The sequence below is a fragment of the Dipodomys merriami genome, unplaced genomic scaffold, assembly GCF_024711535.1.
Source record: "Dipodomys merriami isolate MVZ:Mamm:240054 unplaced genomic scaffold, mDipMer1.0.p SCAF_5, whole genome shotgun sequence".
Lineage (NCBI taxonomy): Eukaryota > Metazoa > Chordata > Mammalia > Rodentia > Heteromyidae > Dipodomys > Dipodomys merriami.
Genome location: NW_027206068.1, coordinates 61,902,341 through 61,925,082, shown reverse-complemented (window position 1 = coordinate 61,925,082; position 22,742 = coordinate 61,902,341). Strand labels below are relative to the sequence as shown.

The 22,742-nt window shown below is 41.8% G+C and overlaps 1 protein-coding gene and 1 long non-coding RNA gene across 7 annotated transcripts in view; one reads left to right on the top strand and one right to left on the bottom strand.

The window, feature by feature from the left end:
• Mkln1 (muskelin 1) overlaps window positions 1-22,742 on the bottom strand; it is a 278,155-nt gene that overhangs the window by 101,817 nt on the left and 153,596 nt on the right. The window contains exon 1 of one of the 6 annotated variants that reach the window (XM_069996781.1): window positions 543-665. The exons of the other annotated variants lie outside the window; for them this stretch is intronic. Coding sequence (XP_069852882.1) covers window positions 543-640 — 98 coding nt within the window. The 5' untranslated portion in view covers window positions 641-665. Of the gene's footprint in view, window positions 1-542; window positions 666-22,742 lie in introns of those variants that run through there. 6 annotated transcript variants of the gene reach the window in all.
• The window catches only part of LOC138809801 (uncharacterized), a 28,314-nt gene continuing 5,845 nt past the window's right edge, over window positions 274-22,742 (top strand). The window contains exon 1 of the long non-coding RNA XR_011366945.1: window positions 274-550. This is a non-coding gene — a long non-coding RNA (uncharacterized lncRNA). The remainder of the gene's footprint in view (window positions 551-22,742) is intronic.

The following is a 22,742-nucleotide window of genomic DNA, read 5'->3' as shown; positions in this document are numbered from 1 at the left end:
CTGTTTTTCTCCCCCCCCCCCTCCAAAAGTCAATCAGTCAATAAAAGACAGCCCTCCACAAGCCAGGATTCCGATGGGTTCCACAACTTCTCAGCTTCGCCGGGACTCTTCCCACAGCTCCCGAGCTCAGCACTTTCAAGGACCCCTCCGCTCCCCTCCGCGGGCAGCGCCTCGCTTTCCCACTCGGTCCCCACCGCGATCACAGAACGGCCCACGACGCGGGTAAACCCTCCCGGGCCCGCCCCCACCCCCCCCCGGCCTGCTCCACCGAGGGGAGCCCGGGCCTGCACCCCGCTTCCCGGCGCCCGCCCCGGGCCGCCACACACGTCGCCGCCTCCCCGGGCTCGCTCCCGGGAGCCGGGGTCCGGGCTCGGCCGGGCGGACGGCGCGGGGGGCGGCGGGACGGAGACTCCCAAGGCCGCACGTCCCCCTCACAGGCCCCGCCGGGGCCTCCCGGGCTCCGCGGCCCTCCCCCGCACCCTCGACCCAGCCGGGCTCACGCCGCAGAGCGGGGAAGCACGAGACCGGGGCCTGGCACTCACTCGGGAAGGTAGGTGGAGGAGAAGGAGCTCCACTTGTGCAGCGCGTAGGGCAGAAGCCGGCACTCCGGCGCCGCAGCAACAGCCCCGCCAGCCGCCATCTTGTCAGCACCGTAGCGGCCGCCACCGTCCGCCGGGTCGCGCCGGTAGGCGGGAAGGGGGCGTGGCCTGTTCTTAAAGGGACCTCGTCCCGCATCGCTACCCTTGCTGCGTAGAGACCCTGGGCGGGACTGGGTAGTAGGGTTTCTCACGCTGCCCTCCTACATGACTGGCAGAAAATGGATTTGGGGAGAGGTGGGCTCTTGGGGGGCTTTTCTGAGACGCTGAGAAGAGAATGACTTCATAAAAGCAGGGGTCAAAACGAAAGCCATGAACATTATTAAAAGATACTGTGGTTATGGATTAGGAAGGGAAAATGAGAGGACCAACTTGAAGAATGGATGCCTTTGCGTTTCAAGGAAACACTACTCTAGCCAGTTTTAAAATTCATTAAGGAAACAGCACTGAACAAAATTGGAACGCAATGACTTCTGTCCTTTCCTTCTGGAGTGTTTCCTGGGAGTAAAGAAACGTCTTTGTCACTGAATTCCTGGGTCAGGAGGAGACAGGAAAAGGAAATGACAGCGTGTCCTCGGCTCTGTAACGCCATAAACATGTCTCATTCCTAAAAGTTCTGTAGGAATGACGTTCACCTACAAGGCAAAAAAAAAAAAAAAAAATCTTGCAGAGTTGAGTCGCTGTGTGTCATAGCTTATTTCCAGTTGGTAAATCTGCCCACAATTTAGTCCTTATAAAAATTCTGGGGCATTGGTGGAGGAAGAGGAGTCTCTTGTGTTCTAAAAGCCATATGAGCATCGCAGCTTCTTATCACAGAAGGAACACTGGGTCCAAATATGTGGCAAGTTTAGATTATGCTTCTGTCAAGTTTATTAGGCTTATGCATCTTCTATGGCTTAGCCACTACAATTACCAACATATATGTCAATCATTGCCCAAGAGCTGGACTCCTGAAAGCCTGAATAGTATGTATGATATAGGAAAACTCAGCGACCAACTGAGTCAATAATTCTATTCTCTCTTATTATGATCATTAACCTGACCCAACTCCCTCTAGTCCTTTCCTGACTTCCTGCTTCCATTGAGGGGAATGTAGCTGCCTCCCCCTGGATACCAGATCAAGAATACCAAATAGGCCTGGCACAGTGGTTCACACCTGTAATCCTAGCTATTGCAGTTCCCAGCCAGCCTGGACAGGAAAGTTTGTGAGACTCATCTCCAATTAAACACCAAAAAGCTAGGGCTTTTGGTGTAACGGTAACTTCAGGGCTGAGTCTAAACCAAGCCTTGAAACCCTCTCTTCCCCTATTTTGCCTAGCTAATTCTTGCTCATGCTTCAGATAATTTTGTTTATGGGCAATCTTTCCTTATCATTGATTTTGAGGTTAGTTGATTTTTTCCCCTAATCTTTCCTTAGTATCCTGAGTTCTTCTTTCTTAGTTCAGCAAAGATTATAATATGTTTTAATTTCCTCTTTATTTTTTTGTTCCCGAAGGAACAAAGGAAAATTCCCATGAAGGTAGGAGTCATGTATATCCTGTTCAGAGTTGTATCAGTTAAGACTGTTGTACTCTCTACAAGTAGTTGAGGCTCCATATTTTACTGAAGAATGAATGAATCTTTCCAAAAGAGAGCTTGGATTAGAGATAGATATTGCAAAGAAAAGAATGCCAAAACCTCTCCAAATATGTATTCCTGACTTCCTACAACACCAACTTCACAAATGGTTAACTAATTCAAGCACTCCTCTGTCAAGAAATGCAGGCCATATACATATAGATAGATAGATAGATATAGATATAGATATAGATAGATAGATAGATATAGTGAGTCTAAAAATATGGGTAAACAAAATTGAAGAGTATATAAGAAATTCCAAGCTTTGCAGGAGACTATTAGTAGCTAGATGCTGAAATCTCAAGGAGGACATCTTCATTCTCCTCTGCCTTTGGGGTATGACTTTACGTAATTGTTTGGAAGGATGGACAGAGAAGGCCTGGAAACCAACAGCAACTTTATAGTCTCTAATTCCTTTGCACTTCAAAGATAGGATCTATTGATAGTCACATGGTGAACAATGAGTCATTTTTTCAGGAATTAGCAGCAAGTTATGGTAACACCACAGCTCTACTAACCTACTCATCCTGTCATCCTCTAGTGGTCTTCCAGTACATCGGTCATATTAAGGACTTTTCAGAGAGAGCAACTGGTTATGTGTAGGGTTTTGCTTTTTACTCACATGCTGAAAGAAAGACTTACTAAGAAGCAATAAGGTACCAGGCCTTGGTTTAGATGCTTGTGAGAAGTAATCAGAAAAGGCCTTACCTTACACAGCTCACCTTCTTGTAGGGCAACATGTAAAACACAAGACAACTACTAATGGTCTATTTTAGTCTGTGCTAAGTGCTAAAAAGAGACTAAACCAGGGTAATTCTGAGACTGGACTGTGAAAGAAAGCTTCTCTGAAAAAGTAATGACTGAACTGATACCTGTACAATAGAAAAAAGCCAAGCAAGCAAAGGCTGGATTAAAAATAAAATTCCAAGCAGCAACTAGGATACATGCTTTATCCAAGGAGACATGGCTAGTCAGTACCAGAGCCAGAATTTCTGGTTCAAAAGCCTATTCTGTCACATCACAATTCTCAAGTGAGTTGATATATTGTAATAAATTTAGTAAACTTTAAAAGATACTGTCAACTCGTAATATAATAAAGACCACCAAGGTTAAAAAGCAAAACAAACACAGCTGAGTTTATTTTCAGGCAAAGGTACATACCACTTGGCTAAAGGCAAAAGGCAAGTGTTTTTTCATTGTGAAGGAAGGGATTCAATAGTTGTTATATTCATTAGTGCATTCATATACATTTGTAACAAAATACCTTGAGATGGGAAAAATGATAAAAAAAAAAACCAACAGAAATTTTATTCTCACAGTCTGGAACCTGACAATTCACAGTCAAAGGTACAGCAGGTCCAGTCTGGTAAAGGTCCAGTCTCTGCTTCCAAGATGGCTTCTTGTTGCTATGTCCTCTTAGGGTAAGAGTACTGGTTCTCATATGGTAGAAGAGAGGAAGGAGGAAAGAAGGGAGCCTATTTCTCCAGTCCTTTAACAAGAACACTAATCCCCATTAGTGAAGGCTGAATCTTCATAGCCTAGTTATCTCCCAAGGCTCTACCTCTTTAAGACTGTTGGATTGGGAATTATGTTTCAATGTAAATTTGGGAGGGGATGCAAACATTCAATCCCTAACAGAAGTTTAAAATCAAACCCTGGAAATAGATTGGAATAAATACACAGCTCTATACAGTGGGTTAAAATATGACCTATAATTCATCGGTGAAGGAAAATAACCTTCAGACATAAAGTTATATAAGGCTCATGGTCTCTTTAACAGCTTTCAATGGTTAAGACAGATGAGGTACCATGTAGTATTGATCAAATTCTGCTCTAAATGTAAAAATAGTATTGGAAAGATGAAGAAATGAATACTTAACTATGTCAGCTGCTATGTCTATGTCACATATACAACTGAGCTGTCTAGACTTGAACCTAGAACCCAAGTCTGAATCACAGTCACTTTTTTCTTAACATATTTCATGAGGAATTGTACATAATTTTTCATGTCATCATTTTTACATTATTGTCCTTCAAATCCTTTATTACTATCACATAGTAGGTACTCAAGAAATATTTCCTGAGTTAGATCTCTTAGTTTTTCTCCTGAATATCTTCATGTTAATCTCTAATTATGTTTCAATAAAGAAGTTAGAAGGAAGAAGTGGTTGAAGGTCATCTATAAACTAGAAAACTGGACAGAATGAAGGCATAGAGGCTGCCTCGCCATGTTTTGGTCAGGAACTGAGAAAGCCCACTAGGGAGATTGTAAATGTGAACCCACCCTATTACAATTCCTATTACATACAGAAATTTAGTATCTCAACTCTTGGAACAGCCTGACCATTAAAGTAAGACTCTGAGAGGATAAAATTCATCACCCTCTCTGTTATATCATCAGCCCACGATTAAGGGATTAGAAAACCGAGAGCAGAAGTCACTGATATATTTCTAAAACTAGCTGTTCTAGAATTTTTTTTTCCAGTGCTGAGAATTGAACCCAGGCCTCACACATACATGCTGTACGGCTGATCCAGTCTCTGCCTTGAAATCATTTGAGTCTAACATTGCCAAAAGAATGAAATGCAAGGCATCCTAGTGTTTTTGTTTATGGAACAAAAGGCTAACTCCTTTATTTTCTAGAACAACAACAACCAAACAAAAAAAAATCAGTCCTGCCTTAGTGGGGCCTTTTTGCCCAAATCACAGGTGAACTATGAAAGGAGCTTCAGGTATGAAGCTCAAGTCTCCATTCTCCCAGGAGGTGGCAGCAGCAGCAGCAGCCCCAGCAGCAGCCTCAGCCTCAGCCTCAGCCTGCTGGAGAAATTAAACAGAATTTTGTTTTCCTGTTGGCATTCAAACCCAGAAATTCCTGGTTCCAGAAACCACTTTATCCCTTCCTTTTGCTGAGCTTGGTTGGAGTCAGGCACAGGGAATGCAGAAGCTGGCAATGACTCTTCTTTATAAGTGCCCAGCTTTTTTTGGTAAACATTTTAGTCTGGGCTGTGACCTTGAAGTATGTGTGAAGAACGATCAGGAAATCTCTACTCAGAGAAAAAGAACTTCAAAAAGAAATAAGCAGGAATTGAAACACATACACACAAATGTCAGATCAGGGAATAGCAGCTTACAATTTGGTTCCATACAATGAGAATAGATGCTAAACCTGGGCATTAGCCCAGCCATCTTGACCTTGACATCAAACTTGTCAGGGCAGCAACTTCCTGATCTACCCAGAGTAGACCCGGTCCTCTTGAAGTGCTTGTTAATCCTTCATTTATAATTACTGCTCTTCTCTGGATTAAGTAGAAATGGTCTTTACTCTTCTGGAATTTTAACAATCTCAGACACAATAAAGTGCTACTGGTTGCAAGTTAATCCCTGTTGAACACATATCCTGGCTTGGCAGACACTGCCAGCTGCATAGGAGGTGGGCAGAAATCCCAGGAAATGTCTGGACACCACACAGCTATGGATGAACTGTCAACTTCTGGAGGTTGCTTTGCAAATTACCACATCCAAACAAAGCTGACAAAGTGACATCTCAAAAAAGCAATTAACACTGATTCTTAGTACATTTGCAACCTTTAGGCCTTTGGGAACAAATGGAATTGAACAAGAACATCCCAGCTCTCTGGGAAGAAATGTCTGAAATTAAGGAGATTCTCTGGTTTTCTCCCATCTCTATAGCTAGAGGTATGGTTGTTGTACACTAAGAGGCAGATCTAGTTCCTCTCACCCTGGTTTATCCTGACTACCTTGGAATGATTAGACTTCCAATACTTACTTCCAATAAATACTTACAGTGCACCTCTGTGTGCCAGGTGCTTGGAATATACCTGGTTATTCAAAGCCCTCATTTAAGTCACATATTAAGTGGATTGATTTAAATTCATAAAGGGCAGTGATGGCGATAATGTTAGCAGTGGTATTATCTCCAAGATCAAAGACCAAATATGTATTTACTGATGACTGCCATTACTATGATATAATAGAATCATCTAGAGATAATCCCGTAGTTCTATAGTATTCATCCCAGTGGGTCTGTCAAAGCAAACCTTTCTTTCTTATTTTATATATTAAGGCATCATATATTAGAACCCTATCACATATTAAAACTCTTTCTGAGGCCAAGCGTGATGACACATGCTTGTAATCTTAACTATTTGAAAAGCAGAGATCAAGAGGATGAAAGTTCAAGGATAGCCTGGGTAAAAAGTTAGCAAGAATACATCTGGCTTGCCCAACACATTGAGCAGGATGGTACTCACCTGTAATCCCAGTTACACAGGAATATCAAGTCCAAGACCTACCCCAAGTAATAATTGAAGTCCTACCTTAAAAATAACTAAAGCAATAACTAAGTGGTAGCTCTAGTGGTAGACCCTTGCCAAGCAAGCTCAGGTCTCTGATTCAAATTCCAGTACTGCTATCAATCAATCAAACAAACAAACAAACAATTAACCAAGTCCCTTGTGTATTAGGAGATTGGATTTCAGAAAGCCATAATAAATGGAATCCCTATGTGTTATCTGGCACGAAAGGGTGAAAGAACAGATTACTCCTCTACCTGGTCTCCATGAAACTATTAACCAGAGAAGGACCAATTAAATATTCCAGTGTTAATGAAGCAGAGGAACAGAAATGGGAGGAGTTTGTGATAGTAAATTCTAGATAGCTCCACTTGAGAGAGGAGAACCTAGAGGCCGATCAGAGAGCAAGGGGAGGACCCAAGGTGGTCCAGGATGTTAAGAGATGAGCTGAGCAGCAGAATCCAGTAAACAAGAAACAGAAGCCAACTATGTCTCCTGGTTGCCCCACACTCCAGATCAGACTGAGGTCAACTGAAGTTTGCCATTAAAAAGCCACCAGAGGTCTTCACAATGTTGGAAGTGAAATCCTTTCTAAAATGCAAGTCTTTTAAAAAATTATTATTTTAATTTTTTTATTGTGAAAATACTGTAGAGAGGGGTTACAATTACATGGGCAAGATAATGAGTACATTTCTTTTTTTTGTGGGGGGGGTCTGGTCATGGGGCCTGAACTCTGGGCCTGGGCACTATCCCTCAGCTCTTCAGCTCAAGGCTAGCGCTCTACCACTTGAGCCACAGCGCCACTTCCAGCATTTTGCTTATATGGTGCTGAGGAATTGAACCCAGGGCCTCATGCATGCAAGACAAGCACTTTACCACTGAGCCAACTTCCCAGCCCATGAGTACATTTCTTATCGAGCATTGTAGCCTCCTCCTTTGTTTCCCCTTCCCATCCCATTCCTAGCACGTTGATAATGCTATTTTCTTCCTGTGGATTTGCAGATAAGCTCTAAATGAACCTCTCCTTCTCTCCAACTCCACAACCCATTTCCATCAGTGCCAGTTACTAAATAGGTAGCATAAAGGTCGAGAACCTCTGACTTTAGGCTTAATTTGTATACAATTTGATGTTTGGACCTTTGCTTCCAGCATTATAATAGTATTCTCTGGAGAGTATTCATCAGAGAGAAGCCTGTGAGCAGTGAGTCTCACCTTTGGCTGCATATCGGAATCACTTGGAGACTTTTTTTTTTCTTCCAGTCCTGGGGCTTGAACTCAGGGCTTAGGCATTGACCCTGAACCTCTTTGTGCTCAAGGCTGGCTAGCATTCTACCACTTGAGCCACAATGCCACTTGGCACAAGGGAACTTTTTATACTCCTCAAACCAGGCTGGGGATGGTGTCTAAGGACTACAATCCTAGTTACTTGGATGTCAGAGATGAGAGGGATTACCATTTTAGGCCATCAAAAAAATTTTGTGAGGACCGGGAAGGTGGCTCAGTGGTAGAGTGCTTGTTTTGCATGCATGAGGCCCTGGGTTCGATTCCTCAGCACCACATAAGTAGAAAAAGCCAGAAGTTTCATGCATGTGTTTTTAAGGCATTTATAAGATTACTTCTTTGTTGCTTTGTATGTCCCTCCCCCACAGTATAACCCCTGCTTTCACTATATTTGATGTCAGTATAACTTGTGGAGGAGATGGGGAAAAACAAGTCGTTTAAGGATACAGGTGGACCTGTTGCAACAATGAGAAGTACAAGTTGTCATGTCGAAAACGAGCTTTACAAAGTCGGTGCGGGGGCGGGGGGGGGGGCGGGGGGGGGGGAGGATTGGGGGGGAGGGGGGAGGCTGGGAAGGGATGTGAAGGGTAAACAAAGGAGGAGGCTGCAATGCTTGGTAAGAAATGTATGCATTATCCTGCCCATGTAATTGTAAGCCCTCTGTACAGTATGTTCACAAATAAAATAAAATTTAAAAAAAAAAGCCAGAAGTGGTGCTATGGCTCAAGTGGTAGAGCACTAGCCTTGAGCTGAAGAGCTGAGGGACAGTGCCCAGGCCCAGAGTTCAGGGCCCCCTCCCTGCAAAAAAAATTGTGAGACTCCATCTCGTCCAACAGTTATAATAAACACCTGCTGTCCCTATTATATGGCGAAATACTAACAAGAGGATCATGATCCACATTGGCCTAGACATAAAGTACGACCCTATCACTTATAACTAATGTAAAAAGAGCTTTGGGGTGATTTAAGTGGTAGAGCATTTGCCTAGCAAGGCCCTGAGTTCAAATTACATACAAACAAATATCCTCATCAATATCCTCTCATATGATAGGGGTAGAGCCTTGGCACCACTATAATTTTACTTTTAAGATTCTTAAAAGATTTCTATGCACTAAGATTGACAGTGGCCCCCATTAGGTTAGGATAATGATGAGGCAGGAAGGTGCCAGTTACTTTTTCCAATAGGAATTCTTCCTCAGAATTCAGCACCAAGAAGCCATCTGCTGATGCTACAGTGGTTCCCAGCTTGGACATTCACTTTGAAAGATTTTCATTTCTACTTTCCCACCTCTCCCACCAGATGCCTTGTGAGCAGTAGGAACAGTAGCTAACCAGAGAGCTGGTGACTAATGATGGTCATATTAATGCCACACTCATGAGATCCCACGCCAATCTTAAAGACAAACATGCTTTTAAAAATACATATGTATCCACAAATCTATATAGTCTTGTCTCTCCTCCTTTTTCTGCTGTTGTTCTTGTTTGGTGTTTTGTTTTTAAGATGCTTCTGAGTTTTAGTGAAGTCTGGCCTCCAAATCCTCTTCCTCCTATTTTAGCGCCTAAAGTGTCTCTCTTCTTTTTTCACCCATTTTTTTCTTTCCTCACTCTTTTCCTTACTTGGCTTTCTTCTTCACCTGCTCTCCCCCTCCATCACTATGATTCTGTTGGATTCATTTTACCCCTCATCTAGCTTTTATTACTTACTGGCTAGGCCTCCCTATTATTCCCATATTTGTCTCATTTTCTTTTATTCTCCACTTTCTTCCTCCTACCCCTGGCAGACCCCTCTCTAATGTTTTACCATCTTTCTCAGTTCTAACCCCTTAAGCAATATAGAAAAAAAAAGAATTCTCAATTAACTATAATTACTAAATATTTTGTCTGGGTGCTGATAGCTCACATCTATAATCATAGCTAATCAGGAGGCTAAGGTCCAAATATCAAGGTTCAAAATTAGGTTCAAAACAAGGTTCCATGCAGAAAAGCCCATGAGACTCTTATCTGCAGTTAACCAGTAAAAAAGTTAAAAGTAGAGGAGTGGCTCAAGTGATAAGCCTCCCCCCCACCTTGGATAGGGAAAGTTAAACAAGAGCACAAGGCCCTTTCAGGCCCCAGTTCTGGCGCGCACACACACACACACACACACACACACACACACACACACACACACACACACACACAAAGTATTTTATTGCTTCACTTAAAAACTGATAAATACTGCAAATACTTTTCTCTCTCCAAAGACAAAAGGAAAATCCTCACTCATACTTAACACTCCTTAAATAATTATTTTGCTAACTTCCTGCATTGACCTTAAACTCCTTTTTTCATAAGTTCATTGGCCCCTCAATAGCAAAATTGTTCTGTTCTTCAGTAATCCTGACAGCAGCAGCCGACATGGATGCAAAATGAGAAACAAGCTAAACACAGTGGTTGAGTAGATACACCCTGAATTGCATATTCAGTTGCAAAATCATCGTCATTATTATTGTAATTACAGAGGGGAGGCATTTCAATAATTGTTCAAAGTGTCTTCTTGAGGAAATAACTAAATCAGGGCCAGCTGTCACAAACCAATCTACAATAATGATCCCCGTATGTGCAGTTTCAGTATTCACAGCAACTCGACAACAACAAATTGGTGCATTCATCTAATGTCCCTGAACAACCTGAAAAATAACAAACCTAGGATCAGCTCTGAGGTCTCACATGGTACTTGACCTGTGTTTTTAAACAGTGTCCCTAAATAACCTTAATATCATAAATGGCCATCAGTTTAATAAGAAGGATGGGAGGTCTGATGTTCTGCGATTCAATGCACTAAATCTAGTTAGACAGATCAGCGAGCAACTGAAACAATGCAAGGGAAACCTCCATGAAGACAGACCTGTTTTATTGACTTGCAAATTATAAACAAATGAGACTTATGAAGGCCTTGTTTTTAGTTTACTTGTGAAATCAGCCCTAAGTATCTGAAATTTCCTCTTCCCAAGATAGAGCTGCAAAATGACTAATAGGAATTAAGTGAATCTGCACCAGAGACTGGATGTGCCACTTGACTGAGAACAAAAACTGTTTCCCTGATTGAGGCTGTGCTCTCAGAATAATATCTCTGGTGCCTTCAGGAGGACCAGTTAGGCACATACATAGAGTGTTTGGAGAGTGTTAAGACCCACCCAACCACTTTCTAGAATTATACTGTCAGCTGGACATCGCTGGCTTATACCTGTAATTCTAGCTACTCAAGAGGCTGAGATCTGAGGATTATAGTTCAAAGCCAGCCTGAGCAAAAAGTCCAGAAGCCTCTTATCTCCAATTAACTAGTTAACTAAAGGCCAGAAATAGAGGGTGTGGCTCAAGCAGTAGAGTAGCAATCTTGAGAGAAAAAACCAAGGGAGAACATAAGGCCCCAGTCGGCACAAAAAGAAGAAAGAAAAAGAAAAGAATTATTCTATCTCAGTGCCTTTGAATTATGGTTGTATCTTTAATTCCATGTTCCTGAAGGAATTCCAGACAGAGGGGATGAAAGAGGGAAAAGAAAATTGCTTACCACAGTCCTTTTTGCTTACTGGGCCACTTTGGCTTTCCACAGAGGACTGTTGTTAAAGGCCAGATGTGAGCCAGGTAAAGAGAATGACTAAGGAAGGCCTCAGGAATTTCCTAACTGATCTCATCCAGCTGCTTAGCTACTAAATTTCACCTCCTATCAGCAATGGGCCAGCCCATTTGCATATCTGCATCCCTTCCCTCAACCCCCAGACCAGTTTAGCCTCCCTACATCCTTACTCTACTTCATTAATAAAAATATTTTCCATGAAAGAATCAGAAAGGGCATTGATTAACATTTCAAAAGTTGTTTCAGTCTACAAAGTTTTTAAAAATTATATAACTACGATATGGCCATGATAAAAATAAACTAAAATCTTAAAATGGGCTGAACTGGAAGGAGAAAATATTCTTCCTGCTTTTATCACAAGATAAGCAATGACAACTATTTTTTGTGTGTGTTTTTTTCCATATAAAGGTATATAGTAGTGTTCCTACACAGATCAGATTATATAATCTACAGTGTCCTATATTTTGTTTTATTCAGTTCTAATATATCAGAATTACATCTCGTGCAGAGCAGTTATGAACTTTGATTTTTGAGTATTATGTGACTTATCCTGTAGTGAATCTGAAATAAAAACATTTTTCAAATATATATATATATATATATATATATATATATATATATATATATATATAAAGAATTACATCTCATCATACCAGATCTTTTAGCCACAGGATTGACCATAAATAAACATTGTCCAGTAGATGAACATTTAGTTCACTTCCACTTAAATGTTTCTGTGACTAACCTTATACTTTTGGCATTGGGAACATATATGACTTTATGTGTAAATGAAATTGCCAGATCATAACATCTGTACATAAAAGACTGGGGGGACAAGGGGTAGAACTCAGTGGTAGATGATTTGTCCTTAAGTGAGTCCCAAGCTTTTCCAAAGAAACCTTAATTAGGTATTTCCCCCAAAAGTTCTGTTTCAGAAGGACCAGTCACATGAAGTGGCTTTGTTTTAACACAACCCATACTTTCAAGAATTAATTGGGGCATGGCAAGAACTACATTAAGTTCTTCCCAGGGTAGTGCCACTAATGAGCTACTCACCTTCCACTAGGGCCCACCTTGTTCACTACTGCTTTCACTGCCCTTCAACATTGCCACAATGAGGACTAAGCTTCCAGCACAGGAAACTTGCAGGCATCCTGTAAAGAGGGACCAGCAAGGCCTGTACATAGCCCATAAATCACTGGCCCCATTTGAAGAATGACCTGCTTCAAAATGTCTATTAAAGTTAAGATTGAAAAACCCTGTTCTAGTCTACCTCCAACAGCCTCCAAGTTTGCTTGTTTTTAATAGCAATGGCTCTAACATCTAGACTATTTGTTGTGAAGAATATCCCACTTGGTAATTTTTTTTGTCTTATTTTCTTATGATTAGTTTCCATTTATACTAAAGGCAAGAATATTACCCTGATGACTATAGCAGTTAGCTATTACTCCATAAGAAACTCACCCCCAAATTAAATGGTAATAATATTAAGAACCATTGCTTAGGGTGTTCTGCTATCTGGATGGGGCTGAGCTGATTTTTGAACTCTGGGCCTAGGCGCTGTCTCTCAGCTCTTCAGCTCAAGGCAAGCGCTCTACCACTTGAGCCACAGCACCACTTCTGGCTTTTTCTGTTTATGTGGTGCTGAGGAATTGAACCCAGGGCCTCATGCATGCCACCTTCCCAGCCCTGATTTTTTTTTTATTTATTCATGCATCCCAAATAATTTGGTAAGTTGATTTAGGATGGGAGGGGGAGGTCACCAGTCTGAGATGACCTCCCCTAAGATCAATTCCCTTAGTCTATCATGCTTAGCAGTTTAAGCTAAGTCACTAGAAGAGAATTCTACCTCCTATTGTGATCAGTCTATCAAAATGATATTGTGTACCTCTTACTGCATTCTATCAAAAGGTATACAGTGTCAGGTTATCTCATTCTTCCTAATGCTGTTTGATATTTGGCTTAGTGGCAACTGACGAAACTCTCCTTTGTAAAGCTTTAATGTTTTATGTCTGTGGAGTGGTACTTTGGTGTGCTGTGTCTATCCTGCTTCCTATTATATTGGTTTCCCAGGACTGTGGTAACAATACTCACAAATGAGTGGCTTGAAACTATGAAAATGTATTGTCTAAAGGCTGGGAGTGGGAAAATAATGAGTCAGCAGAGCATGTTCTTTCTGAAACCTGGAGGGGGAAAAATCCTTCCTTGCCTTTCCAGTTTCTGGTAGCTCTGGGCATTCTGTGATTCACGACTGTAATTCTTTAGTTTGACCCCATATTCACGTGGCAGTATCCCCATGTGTCTGTGTTTCCATGTGTCGTCTTACTATAAAAACACTGGTGGTGAGTATTAGAAACCTCCCCTCCAAATGACTTAATCTTCATAATTATATTTGCAATGACAGTGTCCTAGTACAAATATTTTCTGGAATACTTGGGGCTAGGCCATTTCTCTCTTATTTTAGAAGACATAATGCAACTCCTAACATCCATCACCTTACATTCAGTGGTTTTACCTTTCACCTTTGTGCCCTGCTTGAACTAATTGTTCATGGATTACATGGAATGGCCTTCTTATGCTTCATTATTTTATAAATCATTTAAGTATATGGTTTTACTTTTCATATATACAACCATCTTTTTTTTGAGATAAAAGCAAAGGCCTTGCATATGCTAGGCAAGAGTTCTATCATGGAGCTACATTTCCAATCCTACATTTTATACAACTATACAAATAATACGATTGTGACCAAAGAGAGTCCATAAGGCCAAGTTTTAGTAAAGAAAGCATATTTATGATTGTATGTACATATGTGTGAGTATGCTAGTCTTGTGGTTTGAACTCAGGGCCAGGACACTCTAACTGAGCATTTTCACTTGAGGCTAGCACTCTACCACTTGAGCCACAGCTCCACTTCCAACTTTTTTGGTTGTGAATTGGAGATAAGAGTCTCACAGACTTTCTTGCCTGGGCTGGCTCTGAATCGTAAGTGTTTAATTCTGAGCCTCTTGAGTAACTAGGATTACAGGTGTGAGCCACTGTTGCCTAGCCATAACTGGTATTTTTAACTTGATCAGAACAAATATTTTAAACATTATTACTTGAACTAGCCTCTACAAGACATATTTCTGTCATGCATTAAATGAGGTCTTTTGTTTTTCTCCTTGAGGACTGTCTCATCATTTCTGAAGTATAGTACAGTGAAACTGCTACTTACTGAGGCTTCAGCTTTACATATAGCATTTTTAATTGTCACAGCAATTTAGTCTATCAGCAGTGTTACTACATATTACAAATGAGAAGTCTGAAGCTATAAAACACTGGGGGAAACACACAGATTTTAAAAGCTGATGGTTTGAATCCTGGCTTTAACACAAATTAGGGAGAGGATTTGGGGCTTCTCCCGGCCTTATTTTGCTCACTTGTACAACAGTGATGATGATATTATTCTCTCAGGTTGAGCCTGTAGCTTACCTGACCTAGAGAAGATGTTATTAGTTCTATTCTTTATGTATCCTGATAACAGGCTATGACTTCAAGGTCTTGGTGGATAAATCATAGGGCTTCAACTAAAGTTTGCATATCATTGGGGAATAAAAATTTGCTAATCAATTTCTTTAACAATATGGAGGAAGAACATTATTGTTACTCAACTTAAAAGGATAATTTTGGGAGCAGATTTTTGGCATTTTACATGTCCTTTAGAAAGCTGACTTTAAAATCTTCAAAATAGCCAGGTGCCGGTGGCTTACACCTGTAATCCTAGCTACTCAAGAGGCTGAGATCTGAGGATCATGGTTCAAAGCCACCCTGGGCAGGAAAGTCCGTGAGACTCTTATCTCCAATAAACCTCTATAAAACTGAAAGTGGCACTGTGGCTCAAGCAGTAGAGCATACACCTTGAGCTGAAGAGTACAGGGACAGCGCCCAAGCCCAGAGTTCAATGCCTACAACCGATGAAAAAATCTTCAAAATAGATTCCAGATTTGTTCACCTGAAAACAGCACATTCATCCATTTCACAAATGAGACATGTTCTCAGAAGTGTGTGGTTAGGCAATTTCATCACTTTGCACACATCAAAAGTGTACATTCACAAACTAAAATACCTATGATGTCACTAAAGAGTATAATCTTATGGAACCACTTTCATATATATGGTCTACTTTTTTTTTTTTTTTTTTTTTTTTTACCAAAATGATTGTTGTATTGTGTACCAACTCTGTTCCTTTTGATGTTCTTGGTATCTGGGACACATCAAAGAATAAAACAAATATCCTTGTCTTCTATTTGGGGGAGATAGGTGAAAAACAAATGAATTTGCAGATTATATAAAGTACTAAAAGCAGGCAAGTGCTAATGGGAAGAAATGAACTAGACACCGGGCACTGGTGGCTCACACATGTAATCTTAGCTACTTAGAAGGCTGAGATCTGAGGATCACAGTTTAAAGCTAGCTCCTGCAGAAAAAAATTAATGAGACTCTATTTCCAATTAGCCACCCAAAAGGTGGAAGTTGACATGGGACTCAAGTGGTAAAGGACCAGCCTTAAGCAAGAAAAGCTCAGGGTGAGTGTCTTGGCTCTGAATTCAAGCCCTAATACCAGCACACACAAAAAAATAAAATAAAGCTAAATTTTTAAAAATTTAAACAGTAAGTACAGAGTATATAGAGAATTGCCATTTTAAACAGGTTTGACATCATTTTAAAGGTAATATTTGAGCAAAGACTTGAAAGAGATGAGGAAGGTAGTCACTTGGCCATGCAGCCTTCTGCATGATACAAAGCAGAATACAAAGCAGATACAAAGTCCATCCATGGAGCAGGAACAGTTTGGCCTACTAGAAAGCCCAGTGAGGTCATGGTGGCTGGAATGCAGTGGAGAGAGAAAACTTATAAGCACAAATGGACCATCTAAGATATGCCCCCCCACACACGTGTGTATATATGGTGCTGCCATCTTGGGATATCAGTGCCCGGAGGGAGACTGCCAGTCTTACTGGGGCTCCATCAACTGTACACTGATCTGGTAGCTTCTGCTCCAAGAACTCAGGCTCCAGTGACTTGTGCCATTAATGAGACATTGAGGAGCAGCACAGGCAGAGTCCATTGGAGAGTAGTTTGGGGAAGTTACACCGTGATCTGATACTAAGGAGCATCCTCACCATAATTTGTTTAGCATTTATTATATACAAGCAGCATGCTAAGTGCTCTGTGAGCATGTGCTATCTAATATTATCACCCATCTATTGTGGGCAAGGAAACTAAGACTTAGCAAGATTAAGGAAAATATCCAGAGTACATACAGTGTGACTTAGCAGAGCTCTGCCTGGGTCCAGAGCCCATATTCCTACTCACTAGTTTATCTAGGAATATAATCCAATAACCATATTGGATTATGAATTGGATTGGCTTCTGGAACCATCAAAACACTATTGGGGAGTGGTGCCAGTTCTGAATTTCCAAGGGCAGGATAAATACGACTACGAGCTTCCCCCTCATCCTTCCTTTTTGTTGATGTTGTCGGTGCTAGGGCTTGACCCCAGGGCTTGAGCTCTGTCCCTGGGCTTCTTTTGCTCAAAGCTAGTGCTCTACCACTTGTGCTACAGCTCCACTTCTGGCTTTTTTGGGGGTAAATTATTGGAGGTTAGAGTCTCAAGGACTTTACTGCCCTGCCTGGCTTTGAACCAAGATCCTGAGTAACTAGGATTACATTCATGAGCCACTGGTGCCCAGCACTCATCCTTTATCTTTCAGGATAACACATCTAGGTTCCTCATCAGATCTTGCTCATCTCACAAACTCTCAGTTGCTCATTCAGTCTTCCCCACAACTCCCATCACTTTCCCAGCCTGGCACTCCTCCCTTGACTGCCACTGAGCAACCAGGCTTGCTAGCTTTCTACCATGAATTTCTAGTTTCCCTTTCTACTTAACCAAGAGCTCAATGAGACACTAACAGTGGGAAGAGGTGTAATACAATCCACAGGCTAAGGGAAGTGACTTCTACTATGTGGATTTTGATCATTGGGAAATAGGAGAAGAAAGGCTCCAAAAAGATGAGTTTCCTCATGCTTTCACCTCCTGAAAACTTACCTGATGTGTGGGTTCAACATCTAGCATGCCATATTATGCACAGCCCCATGGGGTACCCACTGTCTTCTACAGATTGCTCAAGCAACCTCTGACAGTACTTCCCATCTTTTTCTCTCTGTCTCCTTTAAGTCACTGCCCTGAGATTGCATATTCTAAGTAAAACATTAGCACTAATTCTTGGTCGGAATTCTGTTTTTCTAGAAAATACAATCCAAGCTATCAAGTTTGGTTTCTCAAGTTTGGGACCACCTTCCATCTTGACTCAAAGCCAAGCTTCCAAGCCTATTTGCCAAAAGATAATAGATGGTCATATTGTCAGTATATCAGAATACCTGATGAAAATGTGCATTTTCTACTCAAAAACATTGCAGCTTATTTGGAAGGAACTTGAAAGAATTAAAAGAGACCTGGGTGCTAAAAAGATGCTGAGCCAGTACCTCATTAATAGCCTCTCTCCTGAATCTGCTCATTTTTTAAACATCTCCAGCCAGCTTCCCCTTCGGTCTTGCTCTTGTTTGGGCTCCCAAACTACTGTTAATTGTTTTCATATTTGTCCATTTTTACATTCTCCCACCCCTGATATAATCTGAACTCTAGTGTCATAAAGTAAATGGTTCCCACAGTGATTTGATCTTGCTTCTCCACGTTGAAAACCATGCAGTAACTTTTTCCTGACTACAGAATAATGCCCAGGGTCTTCTGTAATGGTATGAGAATAGCTAAAGCCTGGCCCTTGAGGCTCTCCACAAACTGTTGTTACCTATATCTCCAGCTTTTGTACCAATTATAGTCTTCCTCTGTTCGGTTCATGCCACCAGCTAATCTGGGCTGCACAGATTTCTCCAAGTATGTGTTGTGCTTTCCTGAGACCACCATACCTCTGCTATTGAGCTGGACAACAGAAGTTCTTATGAGTTTGATAACCACTTCTCCCCAGTAAACATGTCAGGATGCTTATCACACCCATTGCCCCTTCTGGGGGCTCCTAATAGACAAACACCAAATTATGTCTCAACTTATTTAGCTGTTCTGAAAGAAGTCATGGAATCCAGAAAGGGGCCTCCTAATATAGGGCATCAAGTCTATGCCAATGAGATGATTTTTCCAGAAAGCTCTGCCTGATAGCCTGTACTTGGTGACCAGCCAAGCTAGTCAGATCCTTTTGAGGATTCAAATCTGAAATACATTGGAGAGAGTCAGCTATTAGCAGTGGGCAGAAGCTAAAAGATCCATGGAGGGAAGGAAGACAGCTGAAGTCAGGAGGCAGTGGACACCATGAGGCAAAAGAAGCTGTGAGACAGCAAAAAGAAGAGGAAGTACTGAGGAACAAGGCCAACAGAAGCAGAGAGTCATAATAACAGCAGATCATTAGAGTACAGCAACAGATCTTTACTGCCGAAAAGCCCAGAGGGTAACCATAGTTGCTATGGCTACACTGTGTGCCCAATCACCTTCCAGTGCCTATTGGTCAACTTAGATTGAGGCAACCTGAGTACAGCTCTGTTCTGGAAATTAAATTTTTGCCTCTTGGAATCTGTCAGTCCAGATCGTAACAGGAAACTGCAAATATACTCACCGGGCTTTTGAAACGAATGTGATGAAGATATATTTACAGGGATGTGGGGAGGGTTACAGGAACATAAAAGGACATTGAGGCACTCAAAAACCAGTAACGGTGGAGGCCCAGGGCTAAAGCAAAAAGAGGAAGAAATACTTTTATCAAAATCCAGAAAGAATTGGAATTGAGGAGAGACATGGTTACTGCCAAAACCATTACACTAAAGCAGAGAACAGAGATGAAATATCTATTTTTTTTCCCTCCCTGATCTTTGCTACTTGCTAATGCCTCTCCATGGCAAACCCAATAGTGAGCCAGAGAGCATACTAGGTGGAGTAACAGCTAATCAGGTATTGAGCAAGGCAAAAGGCTACAGGGTTATATGGCAGGTCATCTCTGCTCCCTCTCCCATGCCCACAGCCTAATCTCCAGAACCTAAAATATTGCATTATGTGACAAAAGATGTGATTTAAGTTCAGGATCTTTCCACAAAGAATTTTGCCCTGGGTTACAGGGGTGGGCCCTAAATGAAATCACACAATCTCTTCATAAGAGAGAAGCAGAGAGAATCTTAAGAGAGGAGGAGGCAGTCTGACCCTGGAGGCAGAGATCACAGTGAAGGGGACAACAAACCAAAGAAAGCCGTGCCACCGACAGCTGGAAGAAGCAAGAAACAGATTCTCTTCTAGAACCTTCAAGAGACTTTTAGCCCTGCAAAAACTTTGATTTCAGACTTCTGGCATCTAAAAGTGTGAGAAAAATACAATGCTGTTGGTTTGAGCTAGCCCATTGGTAGTTTTCAGGGCAGCCACAGGAAAGCAACCGGGGCAAGTGGGCAATCTGTCCATCTTAAATGTCACAATGATGCCCTGATCATGCCAGCCAACACTCCTGCCTACCTTTCAGTATTCCCTTTACTACCCCTGTTGGGACAACTCATAAGTTACAGATTGTTTGCTGCCAAATTATAGTAGCCATTTGCCTGCAATTATCTTCTCAGACCAATAAGATTGTGGCATTCGTCTTTCCAATAGGAACTTAGTCTGTCACATTTTTGGAACTCATAAAACTCGCATAGTACTTTGCACAGAATGGACATTCTGCAATTGGTAAATGAGAAAGAAAGCTTCCATTTGTCCATCTGTAAATGGAAAATAACAATTTCCACTTACTTGCCTTTCAGAGATAATAATGGCAGTATTTCCTGGAAACAATATCTGTACCTGTAACATGATGATACATCTGAAACACCCATTCCTGTTAAGCAATTCCTTAGGAAAAAAAATGATACCTAGTTTTAGTGAGCCCTCCAGCTGAAACTGCTTTGTAGCTCACTCTGAGGAGGAAAACACAGGGCATAATTAGGAAAATGTAAGAGGGCTGGAGGTATAGTTCAGTGGTAGAGTACTTGCCCAGGATGTACAAGGCCCTAGGTTTAATTCTCAGCACTGAAAGAAGAAGAAAGTTCCACAAAACAATAACACATAAAATTAGAAGCAAAAATATAAGAACTGAAGATGAGTACGTACTCAGTTCCTTTGATTCACTCAATAAACAATTTATCAAAGAACTACTGTGTTAAAATATAGTCTTTAGGTACTAGGAAAACTTAGAAAAAGAAAGAAAAGTTCCACACAATCCCTAATAAGTGCCACATAATATGATAAATGTTATTTATAAGAGCAAAATATTATGGGATCAAAGTACTATCATTGAGAATGATTATTAACTCTAGTGATGGTAGTTCTCTGCAAATAAAGTCACATTTGAACTTGATTTTTAGGACTTCATCAAGCAAAAGTCAATAGCATTCCAGAACTGAAAGAAGTAACTTCGGAACAGTTTGCCAAGCAAACCACACCCTGCTTAGCCTTATTGTATCCACAAAAGTCTATTTTTATTCACCCTCCTCTCAGCTACTTTTAAGAGAAGAGAAGAGAATGACCCCTGCACCCCTGTTTTGTCCTCAGGCATTTTATATAATAGAAAAAGAGGAGATTATCAGGAAGGAAAGTAGAGATTGACTTTCGGGAGTCCAAATATCTATTCTGAGGGTGGGTTTAAATGGAAAGGGGTGCTCTTCCTGGGTGTCCAGCTCATTTCTCAAAAGTGAAATAGGCTGTTCTGGGGGAGTACGTGGTAATGGATATTTACGGCTCAGAGGAAGACAAGCAAAGAATAAGAGCCTTGCCTTGTCTCACTGCCCCCAACCTGAGGTCTTCTTTGTGGCAAACACTCCTTGAATGGGAATTAAGGTTGAGTCCTTTTTCCTCCCGGAGTCTGACCTTCAGATTGCTCTTTGGGGAGAAACCCTGTCCCTGGCACCGCCCAGCCTCTTTCCCAGGCCAGCCTTCCTAGGCCCCTGAGACCAGAGCTAGGCTACTTATGAGTGGGAGGGGCAAATGGTTAGGAAAACAGCCAGCAGAAGAAAAGACTGGCAGAAATCCACCAAGGGGAGCAGATACTCCTCATCCTCACCCAGCAAGCTTAAACTAGAAGAGGGGGATTCTGGAGAAACCAGAATCCCAGCCAGCCTCAGAGTCCGCTCATGGCTTGCTCTTGTTTTCCCAGGAAGCTTCTACCTTCTCGATCCTGCCAGAAGGCCGGCGGCATTTTCATGAAGCAGTAACAGCAAGGACAGAGCGTTCTAGCCTGCCGGAGCCTGCTGGCTGGTCACTCTTTCCACTGCCTTTTGTTTTCATGCATCATTCCCCTCACTTGCTTCTCAGATTCCTCAGGGCTTTGAAAATACCACAAATGCTCCACACAGTGACACCACCCATTGCCTGGCAGACATCACGGACATGCCCTCTGCCCTAAGCCATCCCACGGCCACAAGCCCTGACTGCTGACACCCACCCAAGTGTCTAGTAAGAGGCAAGGGCTTCCAAAAAGCCCTTGCCACCCCCATCCAATCTAGCTGGCAAAGGCAGGACTTAAAGTACCACCCAGTAGATTGGTAAATCACAATCTGCTGTTTTATGAAAATGTCTCAGCAAGGTAGGCTGGGTAATAGAACTTCAAAGATCTAAATGTCCCAAACAAAGATGTTTCCCACAAAGAGCTAGCAAAGTTTCACTGTGCAGGTTCACATATTAATACATTTGATTGTGAATGCAGACACGTGGAACAGAGAGCCCTCAATGTTCTGCTCCAGAATAATCCATTGCCTGTTTCAAAATGCCCCTCTTGGAATGAGACTGGGACAGACGTGTGTGCGTGCGTGCGTGCGTGCGTGTGTGTGTGTGTGTGTGTGTGTGTGTGTATGTGTGTGTGTGCAGGTCCTGTGGCTTGAACTCGGGGCCTAGATGCTGTCCCTGAGCTTTTGTGCCCAAGGCCAAAGCTCTACCACTTGAATCACAGCTCCATTTCTGGCTTTTTGGTAGTTAATTGGAAATATAAGTCTCATGGAATTTCCTGTTCAGGCTGGCATTGAACCACGATCCTCAGGTCTCAGCCTTCTGCATAGCCAGGATTGTAGACATGAGCCACTGGTCGTCTGGCTCAGTGTATTTTTAAGTGTTTGACTATATTGGTTAGAATGTGGGGCAAGAGAAATTCCCATCTATCACTGATGAGAGTGAAAATTGTTCAGCTACTCCTGAAGGCATCTGAGTAAGGTTAAGTAAGAATGTGCAGTAGGCACATTGTTTCCCTAAGACTCCC